Genomic DNA, 19,114 nt, shown 5'->3' with positions numbered 1-19,114 from the left:
AGTTGACGTTAGCTTTTTTTCTGAGGTGAAGAAACAGAGGTTTCCAGAGGCATAGGAACTTGCCTGACACCGCTGGGCTGGGAGGAGGAGGGAATTGAAGAGCTAGGATTCTGTATTTCTCCGGAACTTGAGATCTGACCAGCCTCAGTAAGCAGTGTTGTGGCCCCATTCCTGCATTGCCCTGTGCAGGGCCTGGGAACCTGAGTATCAGCAAGACCCCTGGGCATGGCGCCAGGTTTCTGCACTTAAAATTGAGGAGCACTTTGAAGGGCTGCCAGAAAGTGACTCTAGGGTTGAGTACCGAGGTCATTCTTGTCCTTGCATCCACTGGATGGTTTTCATCATGATGTGGACCTTTTGGATTCCGGTCTCTTATTTTCATATTTTAGACCTAATAAGGGAAAAATGATTTCCAAAATGGGACTGGAAGTATTGTGGCGACTGACTGTGGCCTCAGTAGCATTTACTTTTCTCTCTACTGTTATTTAAAAAGAAGGGACAAGAGAATGTGCTCCAGTAAAGGTCGCCAAGAATCCAAGACGTTTTTTGGTTTGGTTAATGTATTCATTGTAATCACCTTGGAAACAGTCTAATTAAAATAGCTACATTTTTATGTGACATTAGTCTGTCTTTCCCCCCATTCCTTTATACCAATAAAATAATAAGTATTTTAGTTAGTCAGGTTTTAGAATCTCAGTATTCCTAAACTGTTTTTATTGTGAAATATAAAAATGAGTTTTATAAGAAAAATTTAGCATTCCCGCCGCCATTCCACTGCTCCTAGGGCAGAGGAGGTGAGTCAATCCCAGCGCCCAGGAGGAGGCTCCCCTCCACCATTCCACCACTCCCAGGGCAGAGGAGGTGAGCTGCATGGGTGCCAATAGCACATCCCACCCCCCCATGAAATGAGAAATCATGTAAACAAGCCTCAAAAACAGACTTCCAGATCACCTACAGCAACCCCAAAGGGAAACGAGATGGAACACTCTGATACTCAACCACCTGGACTCCCTGAACTGGCAACAAAAGAGGATCTGGAAAAAATGAAATCAGAAATAATTACTCAGATAACAGCAAAGATTGTGCCCATAGTGCAAGACATGATTAATAAATCTAGAGAGGACACAGATAAAAAAATAGAGGAGCTGAGGAACATGATGGAATCCCAACATAGGAAACAAATGGAGTCCATAAAACAGATGCAAACAGATTTCCAGGAGATTAAAAACTCCAGTGAAAGTCTACACAGCAGAATGAACCAATGTGAGGACAGAATTTCAAATATAGGAGATAAGGGGCCAGGGATTTAGCTCAGTGGTTCTGCCACCTGCTTCGCAAGCGCAAGGACCAGAGTTCGATCCCCGGTACCCCCCCAAAAAAAATATATAGGAGATAAGATTGCAATTAGTGACTAGGAAAAGAAAAATTGCTTTAAAATTGTAAGGGACCATGAGAAATCAATCCAGCACCTGCTAGATGATGCAAAGAAGAATAACGTAAGACTGATTGGAGTCAATGAAGAAACAGGAGAGAAAGCAGATGACATAAAAAAACTGTTCACAGAAGTGATGGCAGAAAACCTCCCAAGCAGGAGAAAAGAACTTGACATACAGATAAGTGAGGCATATAGGACTCCAAATAGCCTTGATCAAAAAAATCTACACATAGGCATATAATAGTTAGGATTCCAGAAACCCAACAGAAGAACAAAATTCTACAACCAGTTAGAGAAAAGGAACAAATCACATATAAAGGAAAGCCCATCAGAGTCACAGCAAACTTCTCAACACAAACCCTCAAGGCAAGAAGAGCTTGGAGTGATGTATTTCAAGCCCCAAAGGAAAACAGCCTCCAACCCAGATTGATGTACCCTGCAAAACTATCTTTCAAAATTGATGGAGAAATAAAATACTTTCATGATAAAGAGAACCTTAGGAACTTCATGAATACCAAACCAGCACTCCAAAAAATTTTAGACAATATCCTAGGAAAAGACAATGAGGATCACAACCCCAGGAAGCCCAGCAGAATGAATCCACTGGACATGACAAATTAAACACAAAGGGGGAGATTCCAACGAAAAGAAAAAGTCATGACAAGGCTTTTAAAACTTTTAACTTCATCTCCCTAATGAGTGTATAATTCAGTCTTGTTGTACTGATTAGTATTTTTCTGATTCTAGAAGGTGTTGCACACCTTTCCTTGTGCTGTACTGGCTATTTGTCATCTTCTTATGTCTACTTTTTAATTGGGTTGTCTATTAATGAGTTGTAAGAGTTCTTTATATGTTCTGGTCAAAGGTTATATGGATTGTAAATATAGTCTGTTTAAGGACTACTTTTCATTTTAATGATGTCATTTAAAGTTCTAAATTTTGATGGAATCTCATTTATCAATTTTTTTCTTTTCTACATCATGTTTTTGTATCCTAGGATGTTCTTGCCTACCCTAAATTCATGAACGTTTTCCCTTATAATGTCTTCTTAAAGTTTTATAGTTTTAGTCTTTCATATTCAGGTTCATAGATCCTTTCAAGTTATTTTTATGTATGGAAATAAAGGGCTGAGGTTATTTTTTTACCAGGTGTTCTAGTGCCATTTGCTGAAAACACTATCTCTTCCTCGGCTCTTGAATTGAGTTTATATTCTATAAAATATTAATGTTAAATAATCTTTCAAAACTCAGAGGACCATATATGTGTGGTTCTATTTCTAGATTCTCTGTTTTACTCCGATGATCTATATGTCTTTCCTTACACCAACACTGTCTTGATTACTGTAGCTTTAGAAGAAGTCTTAAAATTAGGTACTAAACGACTTCCAACACTGTTTTTGTTTTTGTTTTTAACTTTTCTAGGTCCTTTGTACTCCTACATAACTTTTAAATTTCAGTATCCAATTCTTCATTTATAGCAAGTATACACAGACTTGAATTTTTATATATACTGTGTGTTTTCTAATCCTGCTAAATTCAAGTACAAGTTCTAGGGGCTCCTAGAGATTTCTTAGTATTATCTCTATAGATGATCATTTCATCTCCATATAAAGATTTTGCTTCTACCTTGCCAATCCTATCCTAATTGTGTCATTTTATTGCCAGACTATTTTGGTTTGGGCCTAGGTTTCAAAGTTTAATGGACAGATGAAGAGTAAGCATATCTGCCCTTGTTCCCCACCTTAGGGAGAAAGCATTGTATCTTCTCCATTCGTATGAGGCGTTTTTGCTGGAAGTATGGAGTACATGTCTTTGATCTGTTGAGAAGGTTCTGTTCTACTTCTAGTCTCCTGATAGCTTTTACCATGAACAACTGTAGAATTTAGTTTGATACTTTTCTCCAACTAGTGACAGGATCATATGGCTTTCTCCTTTCCTCTGTTAAAATGATGACTTTTGGGGGTGGATCTTCCAATGCTGAACCAACACTGCCATCCCTATAACAGAACTACTTTCTACATCCTGCCAGATCTGACTTCTCATAGTTTGTTTTGTTAAACAAATTTCTGTCTCTGTTCATACTTTTTTCTTCTATTATCTTTATCCAGTTTTAGGATTAGCACAATGTTGATTTCCTAAAATGAGGTGAGAAATGTTCCTTTTTTTCTTCTTTAAATGTTTGATATAATTTTTCAGTTAAAATTTATATGAGTCTGCTGTTGTCATATAGATAGGTTTTCAAGCTAGGAATATACTTTCTTTAATAGATGCTATTCAAATTTTATATTTCCTCCAGAGTCAGTTTCATTAATTTGTCTTCCAAGGTACTTCTTAGAAGTTGTCAAATTTATTTCAAAAAAGACTTTTGTAATATGCTTTCTATATCCTTTTAAATTCTGTAAAATCTGTGGTAATGTCTCCTAGATCTTGATATTTTAATTTTAGAAATGTATAATTGATATTGTATAATAAGAAGTATAGGTCTAAAGGAGCAGGGGAAGTGGGAGGGGTAGGGGAAAGGAAAGAAGGGAAAAGAAAAAATATGAGAAAAGGAAAAAAAATGAAACAAAGTCTTTGCAAATAGGGAGGGGTGGAGGGGGTGAAGGGAGGGCAGGGGAAGGGGAAAAAAATAAGAACCAAGATACGTCATGTAAAGGTACAAGATCCCAATGATGAATGTAACTGTATTTTATACCTAAAATGTACCAATAAACTTAATGGGGGGGAAAAAAGCAAAAAATTTAGCATCCAACATCTCTTTTGGGCTGCTTTTTAGAATATGTTAGCAGAGAAGCAAGACTCAAATTTTCTGCTAGTTAATTTGGGTACCTGTTGGCTCCATTGTCTTATATTTGTATTTAATTTATGTTTACATCTATATTTAAACTACTTATCTGTGACTGCTGTGCTATCTTAGGCCCATTATGGTTTGAAATGTGCTTTTCAGTTTGGAGCACCTGCACTAACATTTTTTTCATACTGAACTTTTTACATTTATAGGTGTATTTGTCAAACCTTGCATGAGAAGATCACAATTTTAGTGACTCATCAGTTGCAGTACCTAAAAGCTGCAAGCCATATTCTGATACTAAAAGATGTAAGTAATTTTGAGATATTTGCTGAACTGCTTAGTCCTCAGGTGTGTTGAAGGAAGAGTCTCCCAGCAGATTACTTGCCTCGGGCTTCTCTGGAAACTTTCTCTTCTTCCTCCATTTTGTATCCCTTTCTTAAGAGATTCATGCCTTTGAGAAGAAATTGAAAGGACTTGTAGAAATGTCACCATTACACCCTAAAACATAACACCCTAAACTATATAAAATTGCTAAGCTGCAACTGTTACAGTGAAATTGTTAATAATGACGCTCTGTTCTTTAGAAATTTGTCTCCTTTTTTCCACAACTTAAGAATAGATCATTTGGAAATTACAGATGTAAGACAGGTTTGCCTCCATTCGATAGTTATGCAGTTTGCCTGAAGAGCATCTTCCATCAATAACAGCACCATGATTGGGTGGCTGAGCGCCCCCTGCTCAGAGTACCCGCCTTCCTGACAGAGCCGGGTGCTGGCTGCACTGCACAGGTCTTTTTGGTGCCGATTGGGTGACAGCTGCACAGCCCTCAGTAGGACGAAGCCCTTGCCATGGTAAGGCTTCCCTCCTCACTGGGGGTGGATGCCATGAAGAAGAGGGGCTGGGGCAGCCAAGGGGACCTGAGAGACAGGACATGAAGGTGCGTGCCATGCCATCACTTGGGCGAGGACCATCTGACGCAGGGAGGCTGGTGGCATGTTCCTGAGGGAGGAAGGCACCTGGCATATGGAGGAATGCAGGGCGCCCCAGGCTGACTGGGGCTGAGTGAGCCAGGGAGGGTGTGGAGGGAGACAGCTGAGAGCACTGGGCAGTAGGCCTGGAATTGAGATGGAAGCTGTTGTTTGATCCAGAGCACAGAAACGGTGTGGTCTGATTGGTGGTTTTTTTTTTTTTTTTTTTTTGCATTTGGGACTGAATCCAGGACCTTTGCACTGACCTACATCTTTAGGACTTTTTAATTTTTTATTTTAAAACAAAGTCTCACTAAGTCACTAAGTTGCCCGGGCTGGGCTCCAACTTCCAATTCTCCTGCCTCAGCCTCCCAGAAGGCTGGGATTAGAGGCATGACGTCACCATGCCCAGCCTGATTTGTGATTTTTAAAAGATCCCTCCCAGTGTTCAATGGAGGGGCACAGCAGAAGCAGAAGTCTCCGTGTGGGGGGAGAGGTGTAGGCTTGGGTGAGTGGATCAGTTTGACTGGGTGGCCAGAACAGGTAGCCCAAACCGGTGACTTAAGACAACAGGCTGTGATTGTCTCGTGCTGCTGGAGCCTGCAGGTCTGATGTCAAGACCGCGGTGGGGCTCTGCTCTCTAAAGTGGAGAGACCCTCCTCACCTCTTCCACCTCTTGGTCTTTTGCTGGCAAGCCCTAGCCACTGCGCAGCCCCCTTATTTAAATGCAGGATGATCAAAAGTTGCATATGTTTTGTTAATTTTTTATAAAATAACAGGAAATATAAAAATTACAATTTAATCAAATTTATTTAATAATTTTTCCACGTATGATATATCTTAAAATATTCAGTGTGCAACACAGTATTGCAATCTGGACAGTTTTGCATTATTGTCTTACTTTGAACAACACACTTTACACTGTTGTGTCGGCTTTTCCTTTTTTCCCTGTGGGTGGTATAGTTTCAATAAAATATCTACACTAAATGTGCTGGTGAAGACGTCAATGATGGATATCCTGGTTGGCATTTCATTATCCTGTCTTTTTCAATTATTTGGTCTATTAAACCTAATCTAAATTTTAAATGACTTTTTGAACCCCCTTGTTTTGAATAAATAACATGAGTTTCATACTGTTTGGTCTGGAAGGTGCATAAATATTTTATTTAATTAATTTATTTTTCTTAAATTATTTTATTGGTACATTTTAGATATACAGTGCATTTATATTCATCATTGGGATCTTGTACCCTTACACCTTGGTTCTTATTTTTTCTCCATTCCCCTGCCCTCCCTTCCCTATTTACAAAGACTTTGTTTCCATTTTTTTCCTTTTCTCATATTTTTTCCTTTCCCTTCTTTTCTTTTGCATAAATATTTTATAATATTTTTTCCTCACTTCTTGTTTACAGGATAGCTTGGTAGATGTTGGTCACCTCTGTCAACACTCCCCATAGAATTATAATCAGTGACCACTATTGGAATTTTCTTAGTTTTGCTTCTTCTTTTCAAGTTCTGTCATTTCTGTATTATGAGTAGTTGACCATAAGGAGACATCTTTTTCTCTCTCCGTTTCATAACAGAGTTTTCCTCTCTGATATGCTAACATTTCTCCATTTTCCAGTTTTTCCTTTTGCAGATCTTTTGGCACTTCCTTCCTACTCAGTCTCAGTGTCCCAAATGTGTCCATTTTGTATTGTAGAAGAATATCACTGAGTACTAGAGAAGTATAAAAATTAAATCTAATGTACTTATGATAAGACCCTTTATAGATCGTAGCACAAAATTATAGGTTATTTTTCACAAATAAGTAAAAGACAGTAGTCAGAACTTACTGTTAGATTTCATTAGAAACAAACATCAGAGGTGAATACAACATTCTAAATTAAAAAGTATGCAAAAGATAGTTGATGTAAAACAAACAGCCATATGATTGTGTCTCGTGCAAAAAGGAATCAACTGGTTTAAATGACACCTGCCCGAGTGACACTTGGGATAGTCAATATGTAGCCAAACACTGCCCCAGTGACACTTGGGGTGAACTGTCATGAGGTTCACATTCTTTGGCTTGGCTCTTTGGCACCTGCCTTTTGCCTCCATTGTCACATGGGATGGTCCTGTGTCTGTCAGAATTCTTACAGGGACACCATTCATGTTGGGCTTAGGCCTCACCGACTCGTGAATGACCTCATTTTGACTTGATGGCATCTGTAAAGGTCCTGTTTTCAAATAAGGTCACGTTCACCTGTACTAGGATTTAGGACTTGAATGTAACTTTTTGGGAGCCACTGTTTAACCCACGATGAGCCCCCAGCCTTGGGGAGGTGGCGGTGAGTGAGACTTTCACAGATGGCATGATGGCTCGATGCTTGGCTTGTGGCCTCTGTGCCTCACAATCCCTGCCATTACCCCTCACCTTTGCAGTAGGTCCTGGGTTAAGTCCCTCATTGTAGGTCAGAAGCCATCGTAGAAAGCCATCTCCTCAGTACCTTCAAATGTTTTTGTATTTCCTCTCTGTATTCATCAGCTTTGAGTTACCACGTTGAAATACCCGAGGCAGCTAATATAAAGAGACAAAGGTTGTTCAGCTCACAGTTTTGCAGATCCAGGGGCATACTGCCCACATGGGCTTGGTTCTGGCAAAGGCCCTTCCAGCTTTAGTCACATGATAGCAGAGCCCCATTGTGGGGAAGGGCTGACATTGCCAAACAGTAAGTCAGAGAGACTGGCTCCCTTCTCAGGCCATGTCCCTGAGACCTAAGGGGCTGCCCTAGGCCCCACCTCCTAAAGGTTCCACCCCTTCCCCGTAGGGCCACCGTGGGGACCAAGCCTTTAAACACAGTGGACCCTTGTGGAACACAAAACATATCTAAACTCCAGCACCCCTCCCCCCATCTCTTGGTAAAAAGGCAGAAATAACAAATAATGAATATTAACCTCCGTTTACAACATTTGTGAGCACTTTCTCAGAATGAGGCAAATTTCACATTATTGAAACCACCAGGATGTAGTAGAGTTCTTGCAAAAGTCTTTGAGTGCCTTCTTTTTTTTGGTACCATAGATCGAACTCGGGACCTTGTGCTTTTTGAGGCAGGTGGTGGAACCACTGAGCTAAATCCCCAGCCCCTTGAGTGCCTTCTTAACACTGAGTTTGGCTTCTAAAGAACAGCGAGGAACCTGTCAACCAAAGCTCCATCAAGTGACATCTCGCCCCAAGGAGGATTATAAAAGGCAGAATTGCTACCTCTTCAGAAGCATTTCTGTGTGTCAGCTTTTTCTGGTTCCCTCAGGAATAGGGAGTTCAGATCCTGAAACTTGAAAACGATTAATTTCTTGTGCAGAGGGCTGAAACTAGTGTGGTCAAAGTCTGGTGTCAGTAATATTATGACCACAGAGTCAGTGGGTGATGGAATAGCCATGTTGCTGGTCCCCTGATGGGGACTGCATCCTGCTTAGTGTGAGTACACCTCCCAGTTTTAGTACTTCAAAACAACTGTTTGCCCACTGTCCAGCACTCTGGGAGAATTGGAGCCTGTCCTTGCTATTGGTCTGACCCCTGTCTCACAGCAGAAGGGATGGCAGCTCCCTCCTGCCCCTCTGGGAATTCTCGGTATTTGGCCTCTCGGGAAAATCACTCTCCCAATACTCCCTAGTAGTTTCCTCATGTATCTTGCTGATACTGAGTTAATTTCATGAAACAAGTGTGTGAATTTTACTTTGCAAGTTGAAATATACTCATATACTGTAAGACACGGTATATGAGGAATAATTTTCTAATTCTCCAGTTACCAAACTGTTACAAACAACTGAAAGGTACCATGGGATTTTCCTTCGTGGACCACCTTGGGGTGGGAGGCAGGGGCAATCCTGGGCCATCTTCCCCCACCTAACCTGCCTCAGCCCCAGGGCTGTCCTTTGATTTGTTTTGAATCCTGGGATTTGCCTAATATTTTGTTTGTGGCTCTTTAAGTAAATCAGCTGGGTCTCATTTCATGGGGTGAAAAAATAGTCAAGATATTTGCACATGATTTTCAGTAACTTTGTAAGGAGGGGAAACTGTGGATGAGTTATCACTGGAATGTTGAATTTTTAATTTGGAATTTCCTGAGTTTGGGGGACAGTTTTAGAGTAGAGACCATGAAGATGCAGCTCATGGGGTCTGTGTCCAGAGCTAGTTCCCACATGTTCTTGTCCCAGAGTGGGCAAGTGGCCAGGTGGGGCTTGGGAAGTGATTCTTACCTAGATATGCTGCGTCCCTCCATATCAACCAAGTTGGTTTTTTTATTTTTTGTTTTCCTGGAATTGCCTTCCCGATTTACTCTGTTACTTAAAATCTTAACTGCACGAGACTTACCTCAATTTCCACATTCCCCAAAAAGACTGTGCAGGAACTCCCACCAATGTATCTATACTCTTTACTTCCTCAATGCCTGTGATAATTTATGTCAGTGGTTTCCATTCTTAACACTGGATTACACATTTCTTTTATATTCCACAACATCTCATACAGGATTTGGTAGAACACTGGGTGTTCAGTTAGGTGTTGTTGAATTATACCATATTTCTCAGCCGGGATTCCAGGCAATCGTAATTTAAGACTAGGTAACCCTTTGTGATTAGACTAGATTAGTAGTGTCACATGCAAACGTATTCCTCTGAAATTCTTTATTTTGATTTTAGGGAGAAATGGTGCAGAAGGGAACTTACACTGAGTTTCTGAAATCTGGAGTAGATTTTGGTTCCCTTTTAAAGAAGGAAAATGAGGAAGCTGAACAATCTTCAGTTCCAGGGACTCCTACACTGAGGAATCGTACCTTCTCGGAGTCTTCAGTTTGGTCTCAACAGTCTTCTAGACCCTCTTTGAAAGATGGCATTCCAGAGGGCCAGGATGTGAGTTCTTCTAATGTTACAGCCTGACTTGGGGTGCTTATGAATTTTAGGTCTGCTCTTCTCTTGGCAGCCTCTGTGGCTCTGAGCTTCCTTTTTGTATCCAGAAGCTTAATTTGAAGACCCCTTAGCCCTTGCCTGGATGTGGTCTACATTAAATCAACTACTTTTATGATTTGTTGGCATGTCCTGACCCTGCAGGTAGCTGATGGTATTCTTTTGCTCTGTTTTCAGATGTAGGCCAGAAGTAGCATGTGCAAGGACCTGCTAACTCCTTGCTCATTATTGACACTTTAGAGTTAGTTCCGTCTTTTTTTCTTATTCTTCAAGCCTGAGAGCCACATCTTACTCATCTCTGAATGCCCAGCACTCAGCGTAGAGCCAAGAACATCCTCAGCTCCTGTGACTCTAAATGTATTCTAAGTCTTCCAGGCAGGAATGCACGAGACCTCCCTTAGAGAAGAGTTACCCCTTGGTATTGGTAGGGGATAGCTTCCAGAATCCTGCAGATACCAAAACCTGAGATGTCCAAATCACTTGTATAAAATGGCCTAGTATTTATTTGTATGTAATCTATGCACATTTTTCCATGTGCTTTAAACTATCTCGCAGTTACTTTAATACAACGGAGGCACTATATAAATAGTTTTATATTAAATTATTTAGGGAATAATGACAAAATAAAAAGTCTGTGCATATTCAGTTCAGGTACAGTTTTTTTTCCCTGAGTGTTTTTGATCCTTGGTGCAGAACCTACGACGCAGAGGTCTGAGTGCAAATGTGGGTCTTCCTTGCTAGCCAAACCCTCCCTATCCAAACCAAGGAGCCTGGGTGACTCAGTGAACATGAGTGAGGTGGTTGCACCCCCTTGCTAGCCAAACTCATTACCCGCATGTACCATTTGAACTCAGTCACTGGATTTGCCCAACATTTTGGGCCTCTACTCTGTTTTACTTGTTTTTTGTTGTTGTTTTTGGGGTACTGGTGATGGACTTCAGGACCTCGTGCATGCTAAGCACCCCCAGCCTTTTAGTCTATGTTTCCATTCTTTTTTTTTTACATTTTCATCCTTGAGGGATGCAAATAATCTAAGTGAAACATTAGTTCTACATCATTTTCTTATTTTGGAATAAGCATTTACACTTGCATTTGGGTATGATAGGCATGTGCTAGAAATTATGGTGCTCTAGTTCAAGGAAAGCCACACTACAACATACAAATGCTGTCCTCTTAGTTCTCATAGACCCCTAAAGTGGGATGGCTGGGTCCTGGGTGAATGGCATTTACAGACTGGGAAGATAACTTGCACACCCTACTCCATGGAAGATGGATCATTTTACAGTCCTACCAGTCACGTATAATTTGCCTGTTTTCTCACAGCTTTGCTAACAAGGTGCAATGTCAGCTTCTGAAACTATTTTGGGTACTATTTTGTTTCTTACAGACAGAGAATATACAGGTAACACAAACAGAGGAGATCCGTTCTGAAGGGAAAGTTGGCTTCAAGGCCTACAAGAATTACTTCATAGCAGGTGCATCCTGGTTTATCATCATTTTCCTTACTCTGCTAAACCTGGCAGCTCAGGTAAGGAATATTTGCCTCCTCAGAGTGACATTTACACACTCACATTTATGCTGTGGCCACTGCATTTTGCGGTTCACTTGGAATTTGCTTTAAAGTACGTTGTGTGGAGGACCAACATGAGTGATACTAGCTGGGGTTGCATATACATTACAAAGACCTTCTAGAAGGGTGCACAGGTAATGGGGAAAAAAATAAGAACCAAGATTCATCATGTACAGGTGCAAGCACCCAATGATAAATGTAAACATATTGTATACTTAAAATGTACCAATAAAAGAATTAAAAACAAAAAAAAAACAAACAGAGCTTCTACAGAAGAAAGATATAAAGATTTTAAGATGTGCTGTGTACTTCCCCAACCTGTTGTTGTCTGGGAAGTTGGGCTTGGCACAAACCTGAGGCAGGAGCCCCTCAGTTTTCTAGAACCTTCCTTTTAGTTACACACTGTTGTGGTGTAGAGTTCTGAACTGAAGTTGTGCCAATGCTGAATTTCTTGTTCCCCTTCTCCAGGTTGCCTATGTCCTTCAGGATTGGTGGCTTTCCTACTGGTGAGTTATTCCTGCTCTGACCTGAAGTGCTATGAAATCAACACGAAGCCTCACTTTTCCACAGACTTCAGGGGAGAGGTGGATTTTGTTGAGCCTTCTCTTCTAATCCTCACTTAGTTACCTGAAGAAAAATTAAAGTTCTTGCTGGTGGAGTGTGACCCATAATGGTCTCCACCCACGTCTGATCCTCAGTCGCATGTTGAGAACTGAAAGTCACGATTCAAATTGAATTTTTATAAGGTGGATGTATAAAGGATTGTGTGCACCGGGAGTCATTTTCCAGCACAAAACATTTTTTTCCAAATTGAGGTTCATTTTTTTGTATTTATCTAAATTCTATCTGTAGCTTAATATTTTTTCTCCCTCTCCTGTTCCATAGGGCAGATGAACAAAGTATGCTGAATGTCACTGTAAATGGGGAAGGAAATGTAACTGAGAAGCTAGATCTTAACTGGTACTTAGGAATTTATGCAGGTAAAGTTTAATCATTTGGTCTATTATATGAGAGCCTGAAATGCTTACAATGAGTCAGTGTGAGAAACTGGGGCTTCTAGGAGTAATTCAGTAATGTCTTAACAGATTAGGAGTCTGAGTTGCATTTACCCTGTGAATTAATTAGAATAATTATTTTTAAAATCTACTGGAAGAAAGAAGCTGAATGGAGACTCTTAATTTGCTTTCTACTGGATTTTGAAAGTGAAACTAGGATTGAGCATTCAGAAAATCAGCCACTGGAAATATGTGGCCATTGTCTATTCTAATAGGTTGCTTTAGCTAAATCTTATATCATTATATGGCTGGGCAAGGGGATTAGAAACGGATCCCCACCCTGTGGTTCGGATTGTTCCAATTCTGTCTGAATAAACCCTGGCTTTTATTGAACTTGGATGAAATCCTCTGGCAGCAAGGACCCCAAAATAAAAGCATTATTTCCTCCCAGGTATGCAAAGCTCCCTTCTCTACACTGCTCATCTCTCGGGCTTCACTAATTACTTAAGAGGGAAGCTAAGCAGGGAGAAACCCAGTGTTTGGGAATTAGGGCTCCTTCTCTTTCTTACCTGGTGATCACACTGTTATCTTATCCCCAACTGTGTGATTAATTTAACATTTGGCTTGCCAGACTAATATTAACACTACACTCTGTTTTCACAAGAGTGCTTGGAATATATGTAGCATTACATACTTTTTAAAGGAAATCCTCATCTAAATTTTTAAATATGTCCACAGGAGACTCTCATAGAAGCTTCTTCAGAGGTAGAGTGAGTTAGCCTTTTAAGAACCCACTCACCGAAATTTGGTATTTTGTTGATCTCTTGCTAAGAAATCAAAACTCCATTAGCTGTTTACTATCCAAATTGGTGGATGAACCGAAACCCAAAGGAGAAAGAAACAGAGTTTCATTGTATATTCAGCTAGGGTGGCGGGCTAAGTTACTGGAGTTTCAGAATTTGTGCAGCTTTCAGAGGTGAAATAATAGTGCTGTGTTGTTACAAGGGGGAATATTTATTCCAGAAGCTATCCCCACTCCATGCAGCTCTGTGAATGAAAAGTAAAAGGTGTTAGGAAAGCAAAGCAGGGGCTGGGTGCGTGGCTCAGTGGTAGTGCACTTGCCTGGCATGCTCGAGGTGCTGGGTTTGATACCCACCACCACCACACACACCCACACCCACACACGTGTGCATGCATGCCCAAGACAGAGAGGGAGAGTTCGATTTTATGTGCATAGTGGCTACTCATGAGTGTCTTAATAAAATATAAAATTTATTATATTAACCATGCTTTGTCTTTATAATAAATCATTGGCAGATTAGTTGCTTATTGAGATTATCTTATGTTAAAATATAACATTTTCTTGCGATTCAACTATTTAAAAGCTTTTCCATGTGCAACTTAATGTGATATTTTCAAATTCTTTAAAGCTCCTTGGGCATTTTCTACAAGGAAAAGGTAAATCATTTCTCCTATTCCCTGTTACTATCACATATTGGTACCAAAACATAACAGGATGTTAGACAGTAGGACGTGTTGTAAATAATAAGATCTAGAATATGGAGAAGGGGAGGATCAACTACTTACTAATGATTATCTTATAGGTTTTTAAGAGAACTTGTAATTGAAGTAGGAAAACTTGATGAAATTGTAGTTTGTACCTCATGTAGTTTTCATGCAGTAAGAGAAAAATGAACTATTTTAATTCTTCTTTGTCAGTGTATCTTGTACACACATTACACTTTTTTACTTATTTTTATACACTGCTTGACCTGCTTTAGCATCCAAGAAAATGCAAAGATCCTGTTTCTGAAGGTGGCTCCTTTTTTTTCAGGTTTGACTGTAGCTACCGTCCTTTTTGGCATAGCAAGATCTCTGTTGATGTTCTATGTCCTTGTTAATTCTTCACAAACTTTGCACAATAAAATGTTCGAGTCAATCCTGAAAGCTCCAGTATTGTTCTTCGATAGAAATCCAGTAGGTAAGTCAGACACCACGTTTCTCAGTGTCTTAACACATTGAGATCTGGCCACATTTTGGTCTTTGAAAATGGAGGTATCGCCAGGAAAAAATTGCTGTGTGTGTTGATTCATTTTCTATGAAAAGCTTCACTGATATTTTTCTCCTTTCAGAGGAAATCTAAATACTGGGGAACATACAGCCTGCCTTTCAGCATGTATGTGTGTGGAGCAATAAATGGATGTTCACTTTGCAGAATGATTTAGGAGTGCACTTGTTGCATGGTGTACGAAGCATCCTGCATCCATGCAAATGTGTTTAGCTGCAGTCGATCAGTTGCTAAGACATGGGATGTGCTTACACTGACTTAGCCTAGACCCATTCTGGAAGGGTCTCCTTAGAAGCAGAGCTCTCTGAGTGTGAGACAGGCTATGTGTTCTTTCCTTGGGAAGCCCATCCATTTTAGCAGCTCCCGAGCTTTTGAATGGGTTTACCTGAGATGGTAATGAAATGATAATAAAACCCAAGGTTAATAAAATGTAAACACATCCTTCAGTGAAGTTTTAAACTCTGTGCTTTTAAAAACTCTTCTCCTTTGTTCTCTTTGTCTTTGGTAGTTGTTGTTACTGTCACCCGTAGCCGTCTCTTGGCTTTGTGGTCTCAGAGTGGACCTGGGGTGCATACCAGAGGCTTTGTGGTCCTCGTGTGGAGAGCCTCGGTAGCTTGTGTCTCCAGAGCTGTGCACCTGTTAGTTTCAGAAGCCTGTTAGTGACAGAAGCCCCTGCCCTGCATCCCTCTGACCCATCTTGGCTTCTGAAGGTGGCCTCTTCACCCTGTGTTCCTGAGAAGAGTTAATCATCACTACATATCCCATCCTGGTCAGTCGGGAGGCCCAGACTGGCTTTGTTTATGCAGGTGGTCATTGAAAGAACCCATAGGGGCAGGGTGGGGCCCTGCATCAAGCTCAGCACTAGCTGCAGTTGGCCATTGATTGGCTGTGTGGCCAAGGCCAAAGCATGTGATACCATCAGGTGGCAAATCCCAAAACAGGATGTCCTGGTTAAAGTATGGACCCTGGAGCCAGCTGCCTGGATTCAATCTTAGCCCTAGTACCTAGTAGTAATAGCTGGTTGTGGTTATTTTTACACTCATGTGGTAGTTACTTAATTTCTCTCTACCTTGTTCTTATCTATGAAATGGGGACACCATTTTTATCTACCTTATTGAAATCCTGTGAAAATTAAGCAGGTTAATGTGTTCCCAGTGCCTGAAGCATTGCCTAACCTATGATCCTTGCCCAGCTAATGTTAGCAGCAGTGATAGAGTCTCCGAACTTCACAGTCCTTACCTGTGGGATGGAAGTAACTTCCACCCTTCCTGTTTTACATGGTTGCTGTGAGGGTTAAATAAGACTTTTCTGGAAAGCATCTTGAATAGATTTACCCAACCCAGCCTGTGTTCAGCCTGGGCACTGTGCAGAGTTTAAGGAATTATGAACTGCAGAGACTGCACAAATAACACGATCTGACTGCAGCTGTGCTGAAAGAGTGGTTGCAGGATGTCTGTGCCGTCGGGGTATGAAGCTGTTGCACTTTGCCAGTTACAGACAAAGTGTGTCGCGCAGCGCAAGTGGGCCTGACTGTTATCGTGAGCCTCGGAATGTGGCAGAATGCTGTTAGCCAGGCCCTTCCTGGTCAAGACCCCAGGCTTCTCCTCATGTCCATTTGTTTATTATGCAGAGATTTAGGGCCAGCTCAGTCTGGGAGGTCACTAATCTTACAGCAGCACATGGGCATTCATCTTGCCACCCCCTTGCTATATCTGTTAGCAGGGCTTTATCTCTTCAGTGAACTAGGTGCGTTGTTTGCCCAGTATGCTTAGAAGTGGTGAATTTTTTAGTGGTACTTTTTTGATGATAGATTTAAGATAAATGAAAATTGTTTTTTAGATTTCTGTTTTCACTTAGATAAAATGTTTGCACTTTTGTCAATGATGGACATGCCAAAGCTATAAATTACACCTAATAACTTACATTATTAATTTATATACTGTAATGGCTCTAGAATATATATTTAAAAACTCACCTTACAGTTACTTTCTTCCTAGTATGGAGTTCAGAGCAAGCTCTCAAGGGAGCCCCGGGGTCAGAGTTTCCTAGGAGCAGCATCCTGATATCCTCCCACATTTTAGAAACTGAGGGAACAGAAAGAACACATGCCAGCTGTATTGTTCAGTAGGCCAGGTGTGGGGGGAGTGACACCAAAGCTCCAGGTTGAGTCCCACTTGGTTTGCCCCCTGCAGAGCCTGTGCTTGGACCCAAGGCCTAGCCAAAGTTCCTGTCCCTCCCCTTCTCCAGTCCACTTGTGTTGGGATGGCTTGGCGACCCTGGAATGTAGGAGCATCTTTTCCACCATCCATGAGTGCTTCAGCCCATTGTGCTGTCCTTCCTACACCTTCATCCCTGTTGCTAATCAGTGGGAGAATCTTTGTCCTTAGAGACCCAGACCTTCCACGGAAGCTGCTTAAAATACCGGCTGTGGTACAAGAGTCCCACATTCGCTTATTTACATTTAGGGATCTGAGCAAAGCTAACTCGAAAGGTACATGTTTCCTCTGGAGAGTGAAGTTTCTCTGACTGAACTTCATCGTTCCAGATAGCCCATGTCCAAGGAGGTCACACATCTCCAAGGCATTAAGTGGCTCTCTAGTTTGAATTTGGGTATGGGCACATGAAGTTTGTGTTATATGATATGATCCCTTACTCATCTTTCTTAACCTGAAAAATCTTAACGTATTATTGTAAAATTGAACCAAAGCATTATGTGACAGCCTATTAAGATAACTGGCAAGAGACACTTTTCTTTCTCCTTTTCTTTTACTTCTTCTTATTACCCATCTCTGTTGTTTTGTCCTGTCCTGTTTTTGTTTGTTTGTTTGAGACAGGGTCTCACTATGTAGTTTCTTGAACTCACTATGTAGCCCAGGCTGGCCTCAAAAACTCTCTGCGATCCTCCTGTCTCAGCCTCAGATTACAGGTGTGTACCATCATGCCCAGCCCCAGTGAATTTTGGTAATGGTTTATGTGTGTCTGTTACAGACACTCACATTTTCAGCGCTGTCCACACTTTCTCCACAGTTTGATCATGACTTCACTGGAATAGCACATTTCACACATTATCTGATACCATTGGCTGCATCTGCCTCTTTTTTGTCAAAATTTGTCTTTGCTGTTAGTCCCACTGCAGTTCAATCAGATCAGAATTAACGGGTCGCCCAAATTCCAGGTCAACAGTAAGTCATTCAGAGTGTTAAGAGCTGATTTGTCTTTTAAATGGAAATCAGGTTTGCCTTGGTGGGCCAAATCCATGCTACTTCTGCATTCAGCACAAGGGGGCAGCAGGCTCTGCAGGATGCAGGGGCAGACTCAGCCCACACCTGGCAAAACCCAGGTTTGCTTTTAAACCTTTCTTGGAAATCCCATTTTTATCGTGTGGGTCTTTGTACCTTGCTATGTATTGATAGAGGCTTTTAAAAGCATTTTCTTTACTTTTTGAAACATTAAGCTGTATTAAGAAAATATTAAGATGTTGTCGAGGAAAGCCCTGAATTTCAAACGAAGGTATTTGGATTCCAAACTAACACTTTGTCCTGTAGTGCCTGGAATAGACAGACGGGACTTCTTGGCTGGATGCTTTTTAATTCCTAAAAGATAGATTCTGGCCATTTGTAGGATCTGCTTCTGTTTCCTTTGAAATGTGAGTGTAGGGAGAAAGAGAACCATGTTTTCTTGGATTTTCGTCCACACCATGAGAGTCAGCAGAAACCTTCTATTCCATCAAGTTTCTCTGTTCCCCTGCTTTGATTTGGAGACGAGCTGAAGCTGAGTGGCTGGTTGTCTTGCCTTCTCTTGCCTAATTATGGCGACGTAGCACGTCGCCAACTCTACTGATGTTAGTAGATAAATATTTCCAGATAAATATTTGTTTGGCTATTAAACTTTTTAAAATTTGGCTTTCAGAAACTGAGCCACCGGTGTCGGTGGATATGTTTGTTTATTCTCTTGGGAAGTACAGAGTTAATCTTGGTTGATGCCCAGTCTGTTCATTCACACAATCGATTTTTCTGCAATGTGTGTGTATGCTCATTTATGCATTTTGCATTTTTTATGCAAAAAGTACAAATTTATATCATCCTTTTTTCTTTATGGCCTGACTTATATGAGAGCTAAGACAGAGAAAAAGAGAAAAGAAACATGCTGACTTCTGTTGTATTTTAATTTTTTTTTTCCTGGAAAGTGCATGTCGTCGTGGAACACGAGCAGTAGCCCTAGATTTTTGAAGCAGACGTTCTCATATCCTCCTTAATCAAAAATCTGGAGTTGCCCCAGTGCCAGTTCCCAGCCCAACTGAGTGGGAAATTAGGCTTTGTAGATGACTTCCCGAATGTAAACTAT

At 40.9% G+C, this 19,114-nt stretch overlaps 1 protein-coding gene across 11 annotated transcripts in view; it reads left to right on the top strand.

Moving 5' to 3' along the window:
• The window catches only part of Abcc4 (ATP binding cassette subfamily C member 4 (PEL blood group)), a 251,526-nt gene that overhangs the window by 120,081 nt on the left and 112,331 nt on the right, over positions 1-19,114 (top strand). For all 11 annotated transcript variants that reach the window (XM_087193012.1, XM_004870822.4, XM_004870823.3 and 8 more), the window contains 6 exons: positions 4,435-4,531; positions 9,874-10,083; positions 11,525-11,665; positions 12,176-12,213; positions 12,593-12,687; positions 14,537-14,683. In XM_087193012.1, coding sequence (XP_087049138.1) covers positions 4,435-4,531; positions 9,874-10,083; positions 11,525-11,665; positions 12,176-12,213; positions 12,593-12,687; positions 14,537-14,683 — 728 coding nt within the window. The remainder of the gene's footprint in view (positions 1-4,434; positions 4,532-9,873; positions 10,084-11,524; positions 11,666-12,175; positions 12,214-12,592; positions 12,688-14,536; positions 14,684-19,114) is intronic.

Source organism: Heterocephalus glaber, unplaced genomic scaffold (assembly GCF_053883595.1).
Source record: "Heterocephalus glaber isolate CG9 unplaced genomic scaffold, H.glaber_assembly_v1.0 deba00001577, whole genome shotgun sequence".
NCBI classification, from domain to species: domain Eukaryota; kingdom Metazoa; phylum Chordata; class Mammalia; order Rodentia; family Bathyergidae; genus Heterocephalus; species Heterocephalus glaber.
This window is presented reverse-complemented; position numbering and strand designations above follow the sequence as displayed.